We start from the raw sequence: 20725 nt of genomic DNA on the forward strand, positions 1-20725 counted from the left end.
TGATCCTCCCTCACTGGTCCACCCCCAGGAACTGGACCCAATAGCGATGGCCATGTCCTGGCCACCTGGATGACAGATCCCCGGGGACTAGCTAGCGAGACACCTTCATGTTTCTCACAGAATACAGCTAACCACCACAAAAACCTGGCCTCGCTGCACTCATACAGAGTGCACACATGCACTATTTAGTACTCTGGATTATGGTCCCCAAGGGGGTTCAACCAAGAGCGCATTCAGCCCATACCAATAGTGAAAGGTGCTATGCAAATGCCCTTGATCTACCCCAAAATCTGATTCCCTCATGTCTTTTCTTGCCCTGTCAAGTTGTCAAGAGTAACGATTTTGTCTCTTGGTTTAATGAACTCTCTGTGGTTTAGATAGAACATTAGTAACTTCATTGAAATAAAGCCACTTCAGTGGCATGTTGGCTTTCTGTTAATACAAATAGCAAAGCATTCACTGCAGATGATCCAACATCAGTTCATCAGGTTATTCCCAAAAATGTTCCCATGAACATGACTTTTGCATCTGACCGCCATTCTCATTATTGTCTCACCTTTGGCTACTTCTGGTATCGCATATTAAAGTTACGTTTCTATACATGCACTGCAGGCATACACACTCCATATTAAATACCCTTGTAATAAAGATAAAAAGTATTTTAGAAAATGTGGTAGTCTATCTCTGTTTATTGTGAGCAATGGTTTGGAAGGGAAAAGAACGACATGGAACCATATGTGTAAGGGCTTCACTTTAAGGGCCTTAAAACCAAAGGAATTAACAATTTATTTCAAAAGGTGAAAAGTAGTACCATTATCTATTAGTGGTTTCATCAAACAACCTCCCCAATATCTCTACACAATTGCATTTTTGAGGACCTATTTATATTTCTGTTATGAGAGAGCTTACGTTCTCTGACATAGCTACAGATGCTACATATCAGAGTGGAGACATGCTACCAGCTAGCTGCTCTGACGCAAAATTAGTGCATGCTGGTTAAAGCTCTGTAATAGTGGTGACCAATTTGTAGGAGTGGGAAAAGCTCTCTAATTCAGGGAGAGTTTTGTGAACTCTGTCACAATTTTATCAGAGTCATCCCACTGGACAAGACCATACGTCATCCCTGAACATTGAGGGTGAATATTGTTGCCTACGTTGTGATTGCTGTTTGCACATGGAGAAACGTTTACTGCTGCTACAGATGCCATAGGACTTAGTGTCCCAGAAGGCAGAGAGGGCAATTGCTGGGCTGTGCCCGTTGAATCCTCCTCTGCCGGCTATTTAGTGCAGCAGCGACATAAGCATGCTGCCGTCACGCTGTCAGGAGTCAAAGTGATGGAGATGACAGGCGAAGATATCACAGAAGAATTGGCTGCTTGTTGTCAGGCTTTGGAAGCCGTGGAAGACATTGTGAGTGAAATCCCAATCGTAGAATAGACAGTGGTGAGTGGTGAATCTATCGGCATGCAAACATCCTGCTCATATATGTTAAGACATTCACATAACTGTATGCCCAAGCTAATTAAAGTCCAATCAATTGGTGAAAAGAGCTTGGATTCACATACATATGTGGCCTCTACACCTAAAATCACTAAGTATGTTGCGAAGAAACCAAGTGGTAACGAGATAACCCAGTGAGACTCTGAGGGTACCAAGCAATGAGTCGGCGCACCAGACCGGTAGATTTGCAAGGAAACGAGAGAGAGAAGGCACTGGAGAAAGGAGGGTCTGAGCTGCTTCCACAACATCAGGTGGTCCAGCTCAAGTTGAGAGGGGCATGGAGGCAGTTCCAGAGAGAGACACCTGCAGAAGAGGGATCTCAACCTCCCACTCTCTGCCTGGAAAAGCGTCTGACCCTAAGAGAGACAGAGGTTGCTGAGCGAAGGGCTCTAGGAGGAAGGAATTCCAGGAGAGTTGGATGTAGTGCAGGCCCCAGCCCCAGAAGGCCTCGTAGATGATGCAGAGGGTCTTCAACTTCATCTTTGCAGCCACTGGTAGCCAGTGGAGAGATTTCAGGGCTGGAGAGATAAGGTCCCTGGGCTTGAGGCCAAGGATACGTATTTCAGTCCTGTTCTGGATTAGTTACATGGGGCGAAGAGTAGAGAAAGGCAGATTGATAAAGAGGATGTTGCAGCAGACCAGCTTGGAGAGAACCAGGGCTCTGGAGACAGTCAGATTCTGGGTGAGAAAAGGTAGAATAACTCTGAGGAGGTGCAGCTGGAAGTGGGCCTTTTTGGAAAGTCCATAATGTGAGGCGAGAAGGAGAGAGGGGAGTCAAAGATGACACCCAGGTTTTTTGCCTCACAAGAAGCCGGGGGTAGAGGGCCCAAGGAGCGTGGCAAGAGTGTGAGAAGGACAGTGGGAGCAGGGGTCCCAATGAGAAGGACCTCCATCTTACTGGCATTATGGCAAATATCGTTGGAGGCAAACCAATCCTGAATCACGGATAGACAGGAATGAGCGAGGGAGGAGAGGAGGCAGAGGGATGCCTGAAGGAGAGCTGTGTGTAATCTGCATAACACTGAAAGTTAGAAGAGAAGGTGGAGTACAGGTGGGTCAAAGGAGCCAGGTAGACATTGAAGAGCCAGGGAGAAAGGAAAGAGCACTGGGGGACACCGCATGTGGAGAGGGAGGTGGTGGAGAGAAAAGAGACAAGTTGGACTATGAGAATGGTAGCCATGACAGCAAATGGTATTGTGAGTGAGGATTTAGATAAAAATCAGCAGGCATTTATAACCACCATAGCAGATGACAGCCCCACCTCTTTAACATAATATGGGGCACTCGAACAAATGCTGACTATAGTTATTAGTAAGTGTTAGGCAATGGAGGTGTAGCTTGAAAATCTATCTCATGCTCTGGATTTTATTAGGCAGAATCAAGGACATACCAACATAAAATCAAATGTAGCATGTGCTATCCCTGTGGAAATGTGTGATGTTGAAAGCAAGGATAACGAGGTACGAGCCACCTCTAAGAACATAACTAACTCATGTATGGGTGACTGCAGAATGGTTAGCATGGATACCCAGCCATTTATTACTGTTTTAAGTAATAATGAGGTCAATGACTGTATTAATATAGCTGACACCTCATCGAATGGGTGTACAGTAAGGACAAAAAGACCTCTTGACAGAAATGTTTAAAAGGAAGGAGGCTGTAACAGGAAACACAAAAACAGAAAAGCGTGAAGGGAGAATCTTATTTGCTCAGACTCGGCTTGGGTAACTTTGGTGGAAAATGAACATGGTACTTTTGATTTGGTGGATGTAAGTGAGCGGCTGAGAAAGGAGAAAAAAATGTTCCAGAAAGAATAGCAAAAATAGAGTTCCAAATACCCAGCGTGCTAAAGATATTGGTGAGCAAATATGTGACGAGGTCAGAAATCCTGAGATGAGTAATGACATTAGGACATACTTATCTATGTAAAGTAAGAAGAAAGGTATACATGATGTAAAAATGGGGATTGATAATGAAAAAAGACGAGTTCGATTAAAGAAAAAGATAGACAATGCTAGTGAAAATCACCAGGGGTTCAATGGTCTAAAGAGGTTGCTCATGAACGAAAGCACAGCTAGGACACCTGCATCCAATAGGACCAATGAGCATTGTCAGAATATAAATGACAGTCATATGGCTCAGGCTACTGTTGGCACCATGACTGAGCCAAATATGCCTTGTAGTAGCGGCGGTTATAATGCATTGCAGATGACATGTGTCTTTAAACAGGAAATAAGTCTACATTGTAATGGCCTTACACTATTACACATTCTGCAGAGTATAATATCCCTTAGGGTGGTGATGAACCAGGAATGCGACTTGGACACAAGAGGTTCAAGGTTTTGGTGAAAGGCATTTATTATAATGAAAGGCGGTGGGGAAATGCCTCTCTACCCCTGCACTAGAGGTGTTCCCCTACCTAAAACCAAAACTAATGGGTCTGTGAAGGTCAGAATGTCCAAAGTAAAACTGCCCCATGTCCAAAGTACGATTCTGGCCTACACACTCTAAAAAAATAAACTCTAAGGTGAATGGGATAATGTCTTTGGCGTTGCATGATGAATACATGTTCAAAAAGCAAATTATATAACTTCAACACAAAAGTTCCAGAAGAATAGAGTTCCCTATCCAAGAGGTTGGTTTTCGTACCCTAGATTTTTCTTCCTTCAGTTGTAGACTTTAAAGATGTCAGTTTCTTGGGTTTCTTTTGTTCCACAACACAATTGCGATATGAAACACCTTGACTCTTTGTCTTTAAGTTCCTCTTGTTTCATAATAAAACGGCCAACATTGTGTTCCAGTCTAATGATCTACTAAATGTTTTGTTGACTTATGAGGATGATTTGTACAAAAGGGGATACAAATGTGAAATAGTACAAATTCCTTTTAATACATTTGGGGTAGACATAGATGATGGTAGCACGGGAAATGCTGTGAAATCAATTGTGAGTCTTGATAACTGGGCAGGCACTAACCAGCATATCAATAAAGTGATTTGGAGGGCAGGGAGTACTCCATCAGAACAGGCCCTTATGGATGGCGACACAAAAGGCTTTTGGTAATGGCTGACAAGCGCTTTCCACACATTTTTTTTAAAAAAAGGCCCATATCAACACTTTGTGATTTGTTGCTGGAACACTCAAGGATTCTCTCATTATTTTGCAGAGGGTGGACTTATTGATAGTCTATATCTTTTTCCTTTGTTATTATTACAGGAAACCAGGAGTGTGCAGTCCATTCAACTCAAGGGGCAGGTTACCCTATGTGCTGATGCAGTAAAAGGTGATAAGGGTAGACCTAAAGTGGGGGTTGTTGATTTCAGGATAAAACTCTGAGAGTCTGGAGAAACATCCACCTAGCACTAAGATTATATAAGCATGGATTATGAATAAAAAGGAGTTCATAACAAAAAAGCATTTTCTTTTTGCAATACATGTATATGATCCTCCAGGCATGGTTAATTATAGTATGAATGTCAGAAGTGTAGATTAAATTTTCGAAAAAATTGAATACTACTATCCTGTGATATTAGAGGGTGATTTTAACACTAGGATACCATCCACAACTCATGCATATAATGATGAAGTTGGTTCATCCCCCATTGATAAAGCAGTATGTAGCTCTAAAGGGTTATCCTGAGTTTCTCTGCTATATCAATACAGAGTTCAAATGTTAAATGAATACTGTATGGGAGATGTAAACTCCAGATACCAAGCATTTAGGGAGGACATACTTCCACTATTGACTGCATCTTTGTGAACCAGGCTGCATTGGGGATGGTGGTGGATATGGCTAATTCAATATGGAGGAAAGTGACCATTTCCATATGTGTACAATGTTGAATATTGAATCTAATATAAAGCAGCATGACAGCTACAGTGCAGTGAACGGTAGTCTAAGTTGGGTATGTTGGAACCCAATTAAGTTAAACAAGACAAACGTAATTGCACTTGATATATTGGGTTCATTTATACAATTTCATGCATCCAGTGGGATGGATGGAGAGCTTCACATATTGGAGGATTTTCTGATAGCAGAAATCTATACATATTTGTAGGAAGTTTAAAAATACAGAAGACCAATGTAACCTCGCGAGTAAGGGTAAGCATAGATATATGAACCTCAAATACAGCAGGAGAAAAGAACGTTGAGAAAAGAAAGTCGAGATCTGATATTAAAAAAAATGGTAGCTAACCATAATGATAAAAGCAATCACCCACCTAATCTCTTCCTGCCAAAGGCTGTGAAAGATAGGAAGCAGGCATTTCATGAATACCTGTGTAACATAGAAATAAGGAAGGAGAACTATGGTTAGCTGTGTAGCTCTAGCTGGACATGTGGTTAGGAATGAAACACAGCAGTTTTGGAAAATAATAAACTCTAAGGGAAAAGGCCTGCTGATAAATGGTGGCTGCTTTAAAAAACGATTGGGATCAGCTTATAAGGGGAACCATAGGTGAACCATTCAGGGAAATGCCTAGCGATATTGTAGACACTGATCAGTGTGTGTTTAAATCCACATATAGGGATTTGATGGCTATCATACAAAAGTTAAATACCATGTGGGCCGCAGGGCCGGATCGCACATGCAACCCCTTGTTAAGAATGAACCAGGAACTTTGGACAGCTGCCCTACATAGCCGTTTGTGAGTATTGGTAATGCTAACAGCATCACAAGCTCATGGAGGGATAGTAATATAGTTCTGGTATACAAATGGGGTTGCAGGTCTTCATCCAGCAATTATCAAATGCTAGCAATGCTAGATATTCCTGCCACAATGTTTGCTAAGGTTCAGTTGGAGGAACTGACAGCATGGAGTGATGCTGAGAGAATCATCCCTCAGAATCAAACAGGATTCAAAAAAGGATCAAGTCCTCTGCATAATTTAATCACTTTGGTCTCCCTTATTGAATATTCCTAGTATATGCTTGATTTGCCTGTATATGCCGCATTTATGGATTATAGTGCAGCCTTCGATACGATTCCTCATACCCGTCTGTGGCAGAACCTGACAGCCTAGAAAATCCCTAAAGGATTGCTCTCCATGATCACTCTCTTATACTCAAATGCAAGGGTGAGAGTTAGATTGGATGGGAGGGGACAGGTTTTGCACTGGATACCCACGTGTTTGGTTGTCAAGTAAGGATGTTGCCTGGTCCCTTGTTATTTTAAGTTATACAGGCCAGGTTTAAATAGCGCATTAGATGTACCTGGGACATTTTCCATAAAATATGGTGACATATCGGTATCATAGCTCGTCTATGCTGATGATTTGTTGATATTAGATTACACTGCCAGGGGCTTCCAGGCTAAACTGAAGGCCCTTGGTGAATATTCTGAATTAAATGGTTAAAAATCAACATAGATAAAACAACGACCATGGTGTTCAAATCTAAAACAACACAAATTAAAGATCTACGATTGGAGTTTAAACAAGCGTCAAGTCAAACAGGTCTGTCAATACAAATACTTGGGTGTTATTTTCGAGCGGTTAGTATGGAAGAAACATTGGGAGGTGTTTTGTGTCAATTTACCTCAACAAGTAGGTGCCTTAAACAAATTTGTTGGGAAACATGGAGGACATGCCTACTCCTCGTTAATAAAAGGAGATGTGTTGCTACACCTTGTTCATTATTCTACTTGCTCTTTTATTGCCACTGATACAACCAAGACAGACTTTTCTTGAATCCTTGTTTCCAAAAACATATGAGCGTACGCATATTAGCAACTTTCAAAAACAGGTTGGGGATTGTGTTATTTGAGGATTAACCAAAAATACATTTGTAAAAGTAACATGTACAACTTTTATGTATTAATTTAATATTACCATTGTTCATGCATTTATATGGTGGACAAGGGGCACATCAAAGAATTTGTATTGCTGCCTCTCCAATTCTATTTATGCCAGCATGACATGTTCTTGCTGGTGTAAATGGTGTGGATTTCTATAGATTCTGCCTGCTTTTTAAACCCACCAAAAGCAGGCAGATTCCATAAGAACCCCCTCTAAATGCTGCCTGACGTGCGTAAATGGCAGGCAGCTTTTATTCATCTTCCCCTACCGACTACATGCAATGTTGCCCCCCATTTTATACCACCATTTTGCCCCACGACCTTTGCCTCTGTTCGTAGACGTGGACTGACGACCAGCTCATCTACTGGATGTTTGCCCTTCTTATGTAGATCTCTGAGTTTTTATCTACAGATTTTCAGCCTTTGTTTAGAATCTACGTTTGCATTGAGCGTGTGCGTTGTTCAATTTTTGCCTGCTACTCATGTGTCAGGCAAAGAACAAGTCGAGCAGACCTTGTTTAAGGAGCTGGCACAAATGTCTGAGAACATGTCATGCTATATGATGTATCAATAATGCACCGGTGATAACCCTCAAAACGGCTGATCCAACTAATCTATTTTATTAAACATTCATATACACAAAAAGATAGTACTATAGGTTTTGGCATCTTTCTCACTTCAAAGTAGTTGCGTGCAGCGTCGTTCAACATTTTCTGGAACAATTCAGAGTCTCTGGCTTCCGTTAGCTTGTCTCCGTAAACACGCATGGACTCGTGAAGCCACAAGCGTATGAGGTCATTGGGCTGCCTCAGGCAGTCAGGGGTTGCAAATAGGATTCCCTAGAAAAGTAAAACATGACTTCAAAGATATGCGGGTCAGCAGGTAAAGGGCACAAAATAGAATTTAAAAGCAGAACTTGCATGGGCTTTTCGGTCAATCTTTGGTATTAATGCCGTTTGCCATTTTAATCAATATATACAGCCAGATATATCACTTTAAACATTTCTTATTTATTTAGATTTTTTGCAGTTTAGCATTTCTTGCTGCCTGGGCTGCATCAGTTGGTTCATCAAATAGTAAACTCCAGTGGGCTTTCCAGAATGGCCAAAAGAAATGAAGACAATCTCTACTGTAACTTGTTCTATCAACCTATTTCCCATACCCGTTTTGAATTTCATGAAGACTTGATTGAATTTAAAAACTCTATGGTTAATAGACAGGGTCAGCAACATCTTCTATTCCTAAAAGACACTCTTTTTACAATTTAGCAAGTAAACATATTAAAAGAAAACATCCCTGTTCGCTCAATCCAGATCTGGAGCACACCTTTATTTTAGCTGCCTGCCTGTGTCCACTTGTCCCTACCTCCATAGGTTAGGAAAAGGTAGGATTGGACATTGTCTGGATGAGAGGTGTCATCAGAGGTGTCATCACATCGGGCGTCAAGGTAAAATATTACATCTGTTTGGCCCTGTTCAGACCTGTCTCAGCCATAGGCCCTGTTCCATCAGCCCTACCTTTTCTCCTTCACCCATCTCTCTCACATCTCCTGGAACGTGATTTGAACCTTCCTCGGCTGCATAGTAAAACAGAAGTGTAGCAAAGTATTTATTTTTATTCTTTTCATTACACTTCTATTATTAGATAATGTTATGTACCTTGGATTGATTTTGAATAGGTAGATGGAGTTGTATTAAGTATTAGAGTTGAAGCCTGTGTACACAGCCAAAGTGCGGGTTTTCATTAACGCAGTAGGGCTATTATATATCCTAATGCAACAGCTCCCTCTAGTGGTGACAAGAGCCAAGTCTATGCAAATTGGCATTGTCTCTATATATCCTAAGGCAACAGCTCCCTCTAGCTGTGACAACAGGCTAAGCTATGACTGCATCGAACAAACATACAGGACAAACATATGTCTGGCCTTTTATTATATTGTTTGATTAGATAGTTGTTACTTGTTGTAATAAGCAAGAGGTCTGCCATGTTAGAACAGGTCATTTAGAGGCTGCAGATTTTGCCATTTAGTGTGCTAGGCTGCATTTCTGAGCAATGGTCATTTAATTCAATTTTATTTCTGCTGTTGGGCAGAAAGCTCCAAGTACCCAAGGTCAAGATAGAAAGGGATGCTGAAAAGTATTCTATTAATTGTTGTAAGGGAGAGAGTTCTCAGGCGTCGAAAATGAGACTCAAGACAGCAGGTGCTTTCCCAGACAGAAGGTCCAGACAGAAGTATTGCCAAAACGAAGAACTAGATTGTGAGCAGATCACCACTACTGAAAGCTGGGCACTCAGTTCAGTGGTAAAAGTGCTTTGGTAAAACGAATAAATAGGAGAAATTATATCCAGAAGCAGGGCTTCAGACACATTTTTCCATGCAGCTATTGATTGGGAGAAGAGAACTTGATAGTTATGTCCAGAGTTATCAGGATGTATAGTGATTGAAGTCGCAGAGTGAGCAGGAGCAGAGTAATTCATGGAGTGGCGGCCAAGAGACTCAATAATGGGGAATGGATTGTTGTGCTCCATGGGTTTCAATGAAGGTTTGACCTTTCTGATTTCCACACACTATTTGATTGGTTTGCCTTGATAGAATGCTACAGCCTGAGCTGTCTCAGTTGTTACTGTCCAATTAGGGTAGAGCTTGTTTTATCAAATACACCATGAAGAGTGCCAACCAATTAAAATTATGCATTTTGTGCTGACGCTGAAATTATATCATGTTCGAGGGGTGGTAATTTGATGGTCACGAGAAAGGAAAATTCTAATTATAATGTTTAATGTATAGTTTGCTCTAGGTGCTCAATGACAAACAGCCAATGGAAATGTTAGAATTGGAATTGATGTTGCATTTGTAGAACATGTTAATTTTTCAGTTTCTTGCTTTAAATATTGTAGCCCCGAGTGGGTTTGTTGGGATGGTCCTCAGTTGAGTTCCACGGAGCTGTTTGATTCTCCCAGCCGTTTTTTTCTAGCAATTTGTGCACTCTCTTTTTCATTACATTTGGATTATTTCAGGGTACTTTACCTACCTTTACAGTTTGGCCAAACTTTTTCATTTCCTAATGTACAATTTCAGGGTTTGGTGGCTGTTGTTGTGGCAGAGTACAGAGTAACTGCAACACAGTGCTTCATTCCAAATTGGGTCACTTGCAATGTGTACCATCCTGCACTTTTTCAAATGGGAACCTGTTGCTGTCAGGGGAGGGGAGTCGTCAATACTTGAAACATAGTAGTGCATTCTCATATGTTTATCAAAAGAGGTCCTTCTTTCACATTGTTGCTTTGCATTAATGTAGTCCTACCTTTTCATGCAAACAAGATTTGTAATGTTAAGTGCCAAATGATTAAGCCATCTGTACACCATTATGTGTGCATGTTACCCCTTGTAGCTGTCTCTGAATGATATAATAATATGTTTATTGTGAATTGGTTCAAAATTAGAGCTTTACGCAAACTTAATCCAGATACAAATGAATACAAGAAGGAAAATAATACAGATATATACAATTAAAATTAAATAAATGATTGAATAGATGAGTACATACAACAATTCACCCAGACATCAGTCAAGATAAACTAAAATCATGACGGTCCAAAGGGTCCAAAATTTCAAGATTTCATAACTGTATAGATTCATCAAGTTATCAATTTAACAATTCAACAATTGTATAGTGAAGTAACCCATCATACCCCTAAATCTCCAGGAAAGAACCTCTTATTCAGGCAGCAAATATGTAACATGCGACCACACTCGGAATAAAGCAATTTGCATGGCAATGGTATCTGTGTTTAGAAAATAATCCCAGAAGGAGTCTGTTGTGATTTCCCCGTATCTATGTACATGACTACCCAAATTGCACATATACAGTATCCCCAGATTGGCACACTGTGTAAGTAGGTGTCTGGCCGATTCCAATTTACCTGTTATGCCACGGATGCAGCAATACCTTTCTTCAATGGCTAGTTTTAAGCGGGGTCCTGTGACTGACTGGACCGGTAGTTGTTTTGTACGTAATTTCAACAGAAAAAGTCTTATGTCCAGGGCGGGACACAAAAGCAGGTATGGTTGGATTTTTCTGTATCGATGGACTACAGGCGATACAGCTTCATACCCCTTTAATTTTGAGAGATGTATATAGTTCTCGCACCCAGGCCTCCAGATAAGGAGCGTACAAGGCCTTTTTAGACATGGAAATCTGGTAAATACGACAGCTTTATTATTTTCCTGTGTACACACAAGTTTAGAGCAGAGGCCAGTGCAAAGGTCAGGTTACTTGACACAAACCAGAACGCTTGTTTTGATTTTTATCTACATGGATGCAAGCCATGGATAAAAGCCTCTGAAACAGAATGTATTTCTCTGAAGCCTTTCAAAAAAAGAAACTTCGCACTGTGATTAAATGAATGGTTTATTTCTATTCAGCTTCTGCTGTGTTAATGCTCATGGAGCAAACAGAAGCACTGTGCATATTTATTTTCCTAGCATTTTAGGATTGCATAATTAATAAGATGCAAAACTAAGTTGCGATTGTGAATTAACATTTTGTAACTAAGTGTGCTTCTTTTCCAGTGAAAGCAAACCAGTATTGCACATTTGTACTTTTCAGAGCACCTGTGCTGTGTGCATAATCATGCGGAGGCAGATCATTTTTACACTTATTATTTAATTTACCCTCTAATTACAAAAACAGTGTGTAAAATGAGTATGCACGGTCTAGTTTACATCCAGGGCAAAAATATAATTATGAAAGCCTGCGTGGTTGTCGGTTATTGTGTGGCCTATTCAATTTATGATATATAGTGTTGACATCTGGTGTTTCTAGTGCAGTACAAAGCCCAGTGAGACATAGCCAAGGATCCCAGAATAAAAGTCTAGTAACAAAGAGGTGGCGATAAACACCTTCTTACAGTAGCTATAATTGTTGGGGAAAACATTCCTGTTATTCCACATCTAGATTTAATCATGATAGGTCATGCACATTTCAGCTGTTTGGCATCCCCCAGATACTCCCAAGCAGAGTGCAGCAGCAGTCCAAAGAAGCACACATTTCTGATGGTTCTGTTCGTGGTAATATTGTCATCTAGGAATATATTAAAGTTCAAAGTCTCTCAGATGTGCTTGCTCCAAATCTCCATCCCCTGGATAACGATATGTGTGGCGTAGGAAGTACTGCATTTTCAGCGTCACTAGGATACCTACATTGGCTGACCAACTGGTCCTTCTGTTTCTGAGAATGACACCTGCTTCACTAAAAATATGTTCACAGTTGATGCTAGTAGCAGGGCACAATAGAAATGTGTCCACTGCTCCATGTTGCTGTGCCAATAAAGCAGATGCTCCTCATGTATGGTCATAAACTCATTATGTGCCAGATACTGCTCATGCATTTAATATACAGTCCCTCTTTACATAGACAATTTGGTCTTCCAGCCAAATTTGGCTTAAACTCTCCAAATAGTGTCATGTGCTTTTGACAGAACCTGGGTAGGTCCTGCAAAAGGAAACACACCTAATATGTTGTTGCTGTGATTAGTGGTAGCACTTTAACAGACATTGGGCCTCATTACACGGTAGGCAGTAACCATGGCGCTATTAGCGCCATGGTTGCCGCCAGTATTTTACCGTATCCGCCTTGGTGGATGGCGGAATTACCGCCCTACTCCAAGGTGAGCGGGGGTGGTAATTCCCCATTCACCAAGGCTCTTCCCCATTCCCATGTTTGCCCCCATAGGGCATAATGGGAATGGGGAAGGCGCTAATTACGGTACTGCAAATTGCGTGTGATGTGATGTCCACTGTTCAGAGAATGTGGTGATAGTGTTGGTGGTGATGATAGTACAATTACTATTGCTCTAGGTAGAGGTGGAAGAAGAGGTCATTTCTCAATTTCCTTCCTGGAAAATTGCACAAAGAACATCTCCCTCACACATGCAAAAATGCAGTCAGATTTTTTTCCATTTCACACTCTGGCAGAGGCAGACAATCAAGCTCTGTAGCATAGATTTAACATTGTCACACCGGTGAAGTCCTTGGAGCCAATTATGTGTATGTTGATCCTCACATTTGTTTCTAAGCACTGTGTATGTCGTTTGGCAGACCCAAAACTCCAAAATCTTCATCTTCTATAATGTCCTCCCTCATGGTCATTATCTTAATCTACGAACCAGAGGGATCTCATCACTGATGGTAGTTTTTATCATTGATGACAACCTGTGTAGAATATTCAAAAGGTGCTAGAAGCAGAATGAGGTGTTCCATAGCCTCCAATGCATAGGAGTCAAACACAAGGCTGACCCTGTTTCGACTCTGCATTGTCTAACATACCTAATTATAACTTTGTGATTTTCAAAGAAGCATTGAAGAAGATATAAAGTTGATGCCCATTGGGCGACAATCTTTTGATATGAAACCACACTAGAAAAATCCATTCACAGTTCTTAGCACCTTCTAGACTTTGACAGAATGGCTGAAATTGCCAAAACCTATGCCACATGTAGCCATTACTATGGCCATCATATTGCAACCTCTGTCTGTTTTCAAGAAGTCCTGTACCATGAGGTTGAAGCAGTGAGCAAAACAGGAAATACAGTAGTAATTGCTATGCGTCAATGCATTCACAATGTTACTACCATTGTCTATGACAACAAAGCCAGCCATCCATCCCTTTGGAAGCCATCACAAACAAAATCTATGCATTGGATTCTACCAAGTTATTTTCTGCTTTGTTTACCTTTCATTTGCAAACATTGAAAAATGTCCTTGCTGTCAATATTTGTTTCAGTATGGCAGTTGTGGTAGTGATGGCTGAGTGGCCTCTGTACAGCTCCTTCAAAGAAGCACAAAGTACAGTTACACACAAAAATGATGTTGCCTGTCCACTGGTCAACGTTTCGATTGTCACATCAATGGTTTGCACTGTTGGATGAGATCTCTGTGCTGCCTTGAAGAAGGTACAAAGGGCATGATGTTTGATGCCCTGCTCAGGACCTGGGGATGATTTCTGACAACGTTTCACAATCATCTTCTTCCCCAACCATACGAACTGTCCCTTCATAAGAGGTTCAAGCAGTGAGCCCACTTCTTATGAATAAGTAACTCTCCTCATTTGCCAAGTGACTAAATAGACCTCAGTGTCATAATGCTTATCTTGGGTCTGGGAACACAGTTGTATTACAGACTTTGCAGACTGCACTGTGGTCAGTGCTCTACTCAATGCTGAAAAAATTCCCAAGCCCATTATGTGGGCTTTTTAACACTGGAACAGTGACAGAGATCGCTATTTCGGTTATGGTACTGGCAGATTCAGTAGTAAAAATAGAAGCGCCCCATGCCCCCAGTATTGTTAGACCACTATCTGTTTTCCGCCACTGTCCTTCTAGCCGTATTTGTACTACTTGGCCCACTCCAGCTACATTTTTACTTTGTAGGAAAATAATGGCACTTACAGGTTTGGAAGACACAGTTGAATTTTCACTGTGCTTTGTTGCTCCTCCATTGCACTTGCCCAGGTTAAACGCAAAACTGTTACAATTCTTGCATCTTCTATTTAAAGGGGCCAGCAGGGGTACATTAAGACCTACAACATCAGCATAACCAAAACGTGGACATGGTGAGAAACGGCATTCCTTGTCCTTTTCCTCAATTTCAATGCAATGCCCACCTTCTTCTAAAAGGAACTGCTTTCTCTGCAACCACAGCCAGAACTTCTTGATTTTGTTCTAGTGCTTGCCCCTTTTCCTCTGACTATATCTCACCACTGAAGGTTGTCTCCCGCACTGCAGAGGCAGTCACCTTCTTACTCCTATTATTTAAATTGGATGATGCCTGGGGGTTCATCAGTAGGTATATGTACAATAGTAGCTGTGATACCAGTGGTTACACTAGGTATTCCAGATGAACACTTCTGCAATAGACTTCTTTCAAGTAAATGGGATGAGTTGATTCCAGACTGAGCCACACTGCTGATTTTCTTGGGTGCGTATACTTGTTTATTTTTGTTAGTTTGCTACTTTGTAGCCATTTTGCAGTTTATCTTCTCAGGAAATGGATTCTCTTATTTATTGATTGGACTACTTGTAAAGTGGTCTACTGGTATTGGTGAGAAAATAAATATGCATTCCCTATGCATTCAATGCATCCAGTTGTTAATGTTTGCAGTACTTATTGTTTGTTAGGGAAAACACAAATATTCAGGAACATATATTCACTGTGTACATTTGTTTAATACTGTATTATATGTGCCTTTGAATCTGACTATCTGCTGAAACCTGACTGGGACACACATTACATCACAGCAAAAATGGAAAGATTATGGATTGTGCCAATTTCGTGAAAGTGTTCACCACTTTAATAGAAATGTCAGTCTCGTGTTTTTTTCTTCTTTCTCACTTATGATATAGCAATCACTGCTTAATAATTAGCAATTCTCCTCTGCCATAACCCCCTGTGCTTCCTTTCACTACACCCATGCCAGTGCACACATGTACCAATTATGTTTTTTAAAGTAATTAATCAGAAGTACAATCGTGACAAAAGAATTTATAGTGTTATTAATAATCAAGAATAGGGAAACAAAACCGTAACCATTTATAGAAACTAAAATAATGACAATAACATTAACATTGATCAGACAATAATAAAAAGTTGCACTTCATTAAAAAAACATAGCAACAAAAATAATACTGATTCTAAAAAATAATAACCAAGATTAATAACATTGCAGTAACTAATGAAAAATACACTAGCAACACAAATATGAATATTGATTAGAAAGAATAATCAAGACAAACAGAAAATATTTTAGTAATGCATTAAAAAAAATTGAAAAAATAATAATGATCAGAAAAACTAATAATCAAAAATAACACAAATCACTGTAGTGTGGGGTTCATGCAAAGGCCCCAACCTGAACACTGACACAAAAACGGCTTTGCTTGTGGCTGCATGTGAAAACTGAAGGTCCCTTTCACCTGAAAAGCAGAATTTTGAAACACTGACCCACAAAACGGCTTGACATGTGTATTTGCCGTTTAAATGTGAAAAATATACCGCTGCAAACAGGAAAAATGTCAGGGATAAAGACATGGGGCCTCATTCCGAGTAGGCCGCAAAGGGATACCGGGCACCGTTAAGGACATCGGTGCCGGTAATCCCTTTTGTGCCCTACTACGAGTTCCCTTAGTGGGTCCCTTCCTTAACTCCTGGTTTTACCAGGCGTTAAGGACGGGACCCGCTAAGGGAAATCAGAGCCAATAACGGTACCGCAAATTGCAGTACCATTATTAGCTACTTCCCCCTTCCTTTTGAGCCCTATGGGGGTAGAAATGGGAATGGGGAATGGTTTGGTGAATAGGGACTTACCGGTCCCGCCAAGGTCGGACTGGACCTGAAGTCCCCATCTCACCAAACCGGACACAGTACCAGTATGCAAGGTAGTCATGGTGTAAACAGCACCATGACTACATGCATACTCGGAATGAGACCCATGGTGCTTGTTGACAAAAGTAATGTATATTATGTTTCGCATACAAAATATCAGCAGCCATTTGAAAGAAAAGGTCATTTTCTTTTCAATGGAAAAGTTCCTGTCAGCCCAAGGTGATCCCTTTTGGCTTGTGGGTGGGCACACTTCACAAATAAATCCCCCAGTACAAGTCTGGATGTTACATCCCCCATCTAATTACAACTGCAATAAAGTGTGTCCTGCTGAAGGTGTGGAAAACTCAGGGGTCGATTCATGGAATTAATGTGTGCCGAAAATTCCCGTGCAGAGGTGCCAAAACGTGCGAATCGACGGAAAAGTGCGAAAATCGCAGTGCAAGTGCGAAAATCGCAGGAAAACCAGCGCACAGCGATTCATGGAAGTCCGTGCGCGAGAAAAACATTGTATGTGCGCTAAAAATGTGTGCCGCGCACGCCGGCGCGCAGGTCATCCAACAGCGTGCGCCACGGCCACTGCGAAATCGCATATAGCGCGGTGCACATCACAAAAGTAGGCGGCACACGGGGCGTAACACTCGGAATGGGTAACAACGCGTGAAAATATGGGCGTCACGGGGTAAGTACAGGAGGCAAGTGCGCAGAACGCCCACACGCTCGCCTACAACCCGTATTCATGGAATCGAATAGGGCAAACCAGCGCACGCTCAAAGACGCGCACAGGGCCAAGCAAGTGCGCCACAAGAAAGCAGGCGGTTGCGCCCCTGTGACTGAAAAAAATGTGCGCCAAAATGTGCGCTAACAAAAAGCACCCATATACAGCCATGATGAATGGCCCATACAGTGGCCCTCTAGGACAAATGAGGTGCAAAGGGGCACCGACAAACACGGACACCCGCTGTGTGAAAAATAGCATGTGCACATGTTCCTGGGTGCGCGGGAAGTTCCACACGCGATTAGCCTGGGTACATGTACTTTGGGGTGCGCGGGAAGTTCCACACGCGATTGGCCTGGGTAGGTGGGGGTGCGTGGGAAGTTCCACACGAGATTGGCCTGGGTACGTGTACTACGGGGTGCGCGGGAAGTTCCACACGTGATTGGCCTGGCTAGGTGGGGGTGCGCGGGAAGTTCCACACGCGATTGGCCTGGGTACGTGTATTCCGATGTGCGCGGAAGATTCACAGGCGATTTCTGCAGGGTACGTGTATTTCGGTGGTGCCGGGGAATGCTACACATGATTTGGCCATGTGGGTCCCCCCAGGTGTTCCCTCTACACCCTCCACGGCCCCTGCAGGCAGCCCACACCACAGGGTACTACCCTGCACCCCTGCTCATGTCCCACAGGCAACCCATCCACCATGGCCATGCCCACCAGCCAACCCACATGTCACCTTGCACTACTGATCACCAACACATGTCTCCCACCACCCCCACCCCCCAGCCACCAGGGGCAGCCTCCACCAGGCCCCCACTCATGTCCCCTATTACCCCCACCCCCCAGAAGTGCAGGGGCAGCCTCCACCAGGCCCCCACTCATGTCTCCCACCACCCCATCCCACAGCCACCAGGGGCAGCCTCCACCAGGCCCCCACTCATGTCTCCCACCACCCCCACCCCCCAGCAGTGCAGGGGCAGCCTCCACCAGGCCCCCACTCATGTCTACCACCACCCCCACCCCCCAGCCACCAGGGGCAGCCTCCAACAGGCCCCCACACATGTCCCCTATTACCCCCAACCCCCAGCAGTGCAGGGGCAGCCTCCACCAGGCCCCCTCATGTCTCCCACCACCCCCATCCCACAGCCACCAGGGGCAGCCTCCACCAGGCCCCCACTAAAGTCTGCCACCACCCCCATCCCACAGCCACCAGGGGCAGCCTCCACCAGGCCCCCACTCATGTCTCCCACCACCCCCACCCCCCAGCAGTGCAGGGGCAGCCTCCACCAGCCCCCCACTCATGTCTCCCACCACCCCCACCCCCCAGCCACCCGGGGCAGCCTCCACCAGGCCCCCACTCATGTCTCCCACCACCCCCACTCCCCAGCAGTGCAGGGACAGCCTCCACCAGGCCCCCACTCATGTCTCCCACCACCCCCACCCCCCAGCAGTGCAGGGGCAGCCTCCACCAGGCCCCCACTCATGTCTACCACCACCCCCACCCGCCAGCCACCAGGGGCAGCCTCCACCAGGCCCCCACTCATGTCTCCCACCACCCCCACCCCCCAGCAGTGCAGGGGCAGCCTCCACCAGGCCCCCACTCATGTCCCCTATTACCCCCACCGCCCCGCAGTGCAGGGGCAGCCTCCACCAGGCCCACACTCATGTCTACCACCACCCCCACCCCCCAGCCACCAGGGGCAGCCTCCACCAGGCCCCCACTCATGTCCCCTATTACCCCCACCACCCAGCAGTGCAGGGGCAGCCTCCACCAGGCCCCCACTCATGTCTCCCACCACCCCCACCCCACAGCCACCAGGGGCAGCCTCCACCAGGCCCCCACTCATGTCTCCCACCCCTCCACCCCCCAGCAGAGCAGGGGCAGCCTCCACCAGGCCCCCACCCATGTCTACCACCACCCCCACCCCCCAGCCACCAGGGGCACCCTCCACCAGGCCCCCACTCATGTCCAACTCATGTCTCCCACCACCCTCACCCCCCAGCCACCAGGGGCAGCCTCCACCAAGCCCCCACTCATGTCTCCCACCACCCCCATCCCACAGCCACCAGGGGCAGCCTCCACCAGGCCCCCACTCATGTCTCCCACCACCCCCATCCCACAGCCACCAGGGGCAGCCTCCACCAGGCCCCCACTCATGTCTCCCACCACCCCCACCCCCCAGCAGTGCAGGTGCAGCCTCCACCAGCCCCCCACTCATGTCTCCCACCACCCCTACCCCCCAGCCACCAGGGGCAGCCTCCACCAGGCCCCCACTCATATCTCCCACCACCCCCACCCCCCAGTAGTGCAGGGGCAGCCTCCACCAGGCCCCCACCCATGTCTCCCACCACCCCCACCCCCCAGCAGTGCAGGGGCAGCCTCCACCAGGCCCCCACTCATGTCTACCACCACCCCATCCCACAGCCACCAGGGGCAGCCTCCACCAGGCCCCCACTTATGTCTCCCACCACCCCCACCTCCCAGCAGTGCAGGGGCAGCCTCCACCAGGCCCCCACTCATGTCCCCTATTACCCCCACCCCCCAGCAGTGCAGGGGCAGCCTCCACCAGGCCCCCACTCATGTCTCCCACCACCCCCACCCCACAGCCACCACGGGCAGCCTCCACCAGGCCCCCACTCATGTCTCCCACCACCCCCACCCCCCAGCAGTGCAGGGGCAGCCTCCACCAGGCCCCCACCCATGTCTACCACCACCCCCACCCCCCAGCCACCAGGGGCACCCTCCACCAGGCCCCCACTCATGTCCAACTCATGTCTCCCACCACCCTCACCCCCCAGCCACCAGGGGCAGCCTCCACCAAGCCCCCACCACCCCCACCCCCCAGCCGTGCGATTTGCCTGGGTACGTGTACTTCGGGGTGCGCGGAAAGTTCCACACGCGATTCGCTTGGGTATGTGTACCTCGGGGTGCGCGGGAAGTTCCACACGTGATTTGCCTGGGTACCTGTACTTCGGGGTGCGCGGGAAGTTCCACACGCGATTGGCCTGGGTATGTGTACCTCGGGGTGCGCGGGAAGTTCCACACACGATTTGCCTGGGTACGTGTACTTCGGGGTGCGCGGGAAGTTCCACACGCGATTGGCCTGGGTATGTGTACCTCGGGGTGCGCGGGAAGTTCCACACGCGATGTGCCTGGGTACGTGTACTATGGGGTGCGCGGGAAGTTCCACACGCGATTAGTCTGGGTACGTGTACTTCGGGGTGCACGGGAAGTTCCACACGCGATTTGCCTGGGTACGTGTACTATGGGGTGCGCGGGAAGTTCCACACGCCATTAGCCTGGGTACGTATACTTCGGGGTGTGCAGGAAGTC

The 20725-nt window shown here is 45.1% G+C and overlaps 1 protein-coding gene across 1 annotated transcript in view; it reads right to left on the reverse strand.

Moving 5' to 3' along the window:
* Positions 1-20725, reverse strand: part of DNAH11 (dynein axonemal heavy chain 11) — a 4227155-nt gene that overhangs the window by 1551853 nt on the left and 2654577 nt on the right. Inside the window, exon 50 of the mRNA XM_069648254.1 lies at positions 7972-8133. Within this exon, the coding sequence (XP_069504355.1) occupies positions 7972-8133 (162 nt within the window). The remainder of the gene's footprint in view (positions 1-7971; positions 8134-20725) is intronic.

The sequence above is a fragment of the Ambystoma mexicanum genome, chromosome 2q (genome assembly GCF_040938575.1).
Source record: "Ambystoma mexicanum isolate Mex_15411 chromosome 2q, UKY_AmexF1_1, whole genome shotgun sequence".
Lineage (NCBI taxonomy): Eukaryota > Metazoa > Chordata > Amphibia > Caudata > Ambystomatidae > Ambystoma > Ambystoma mexicanum.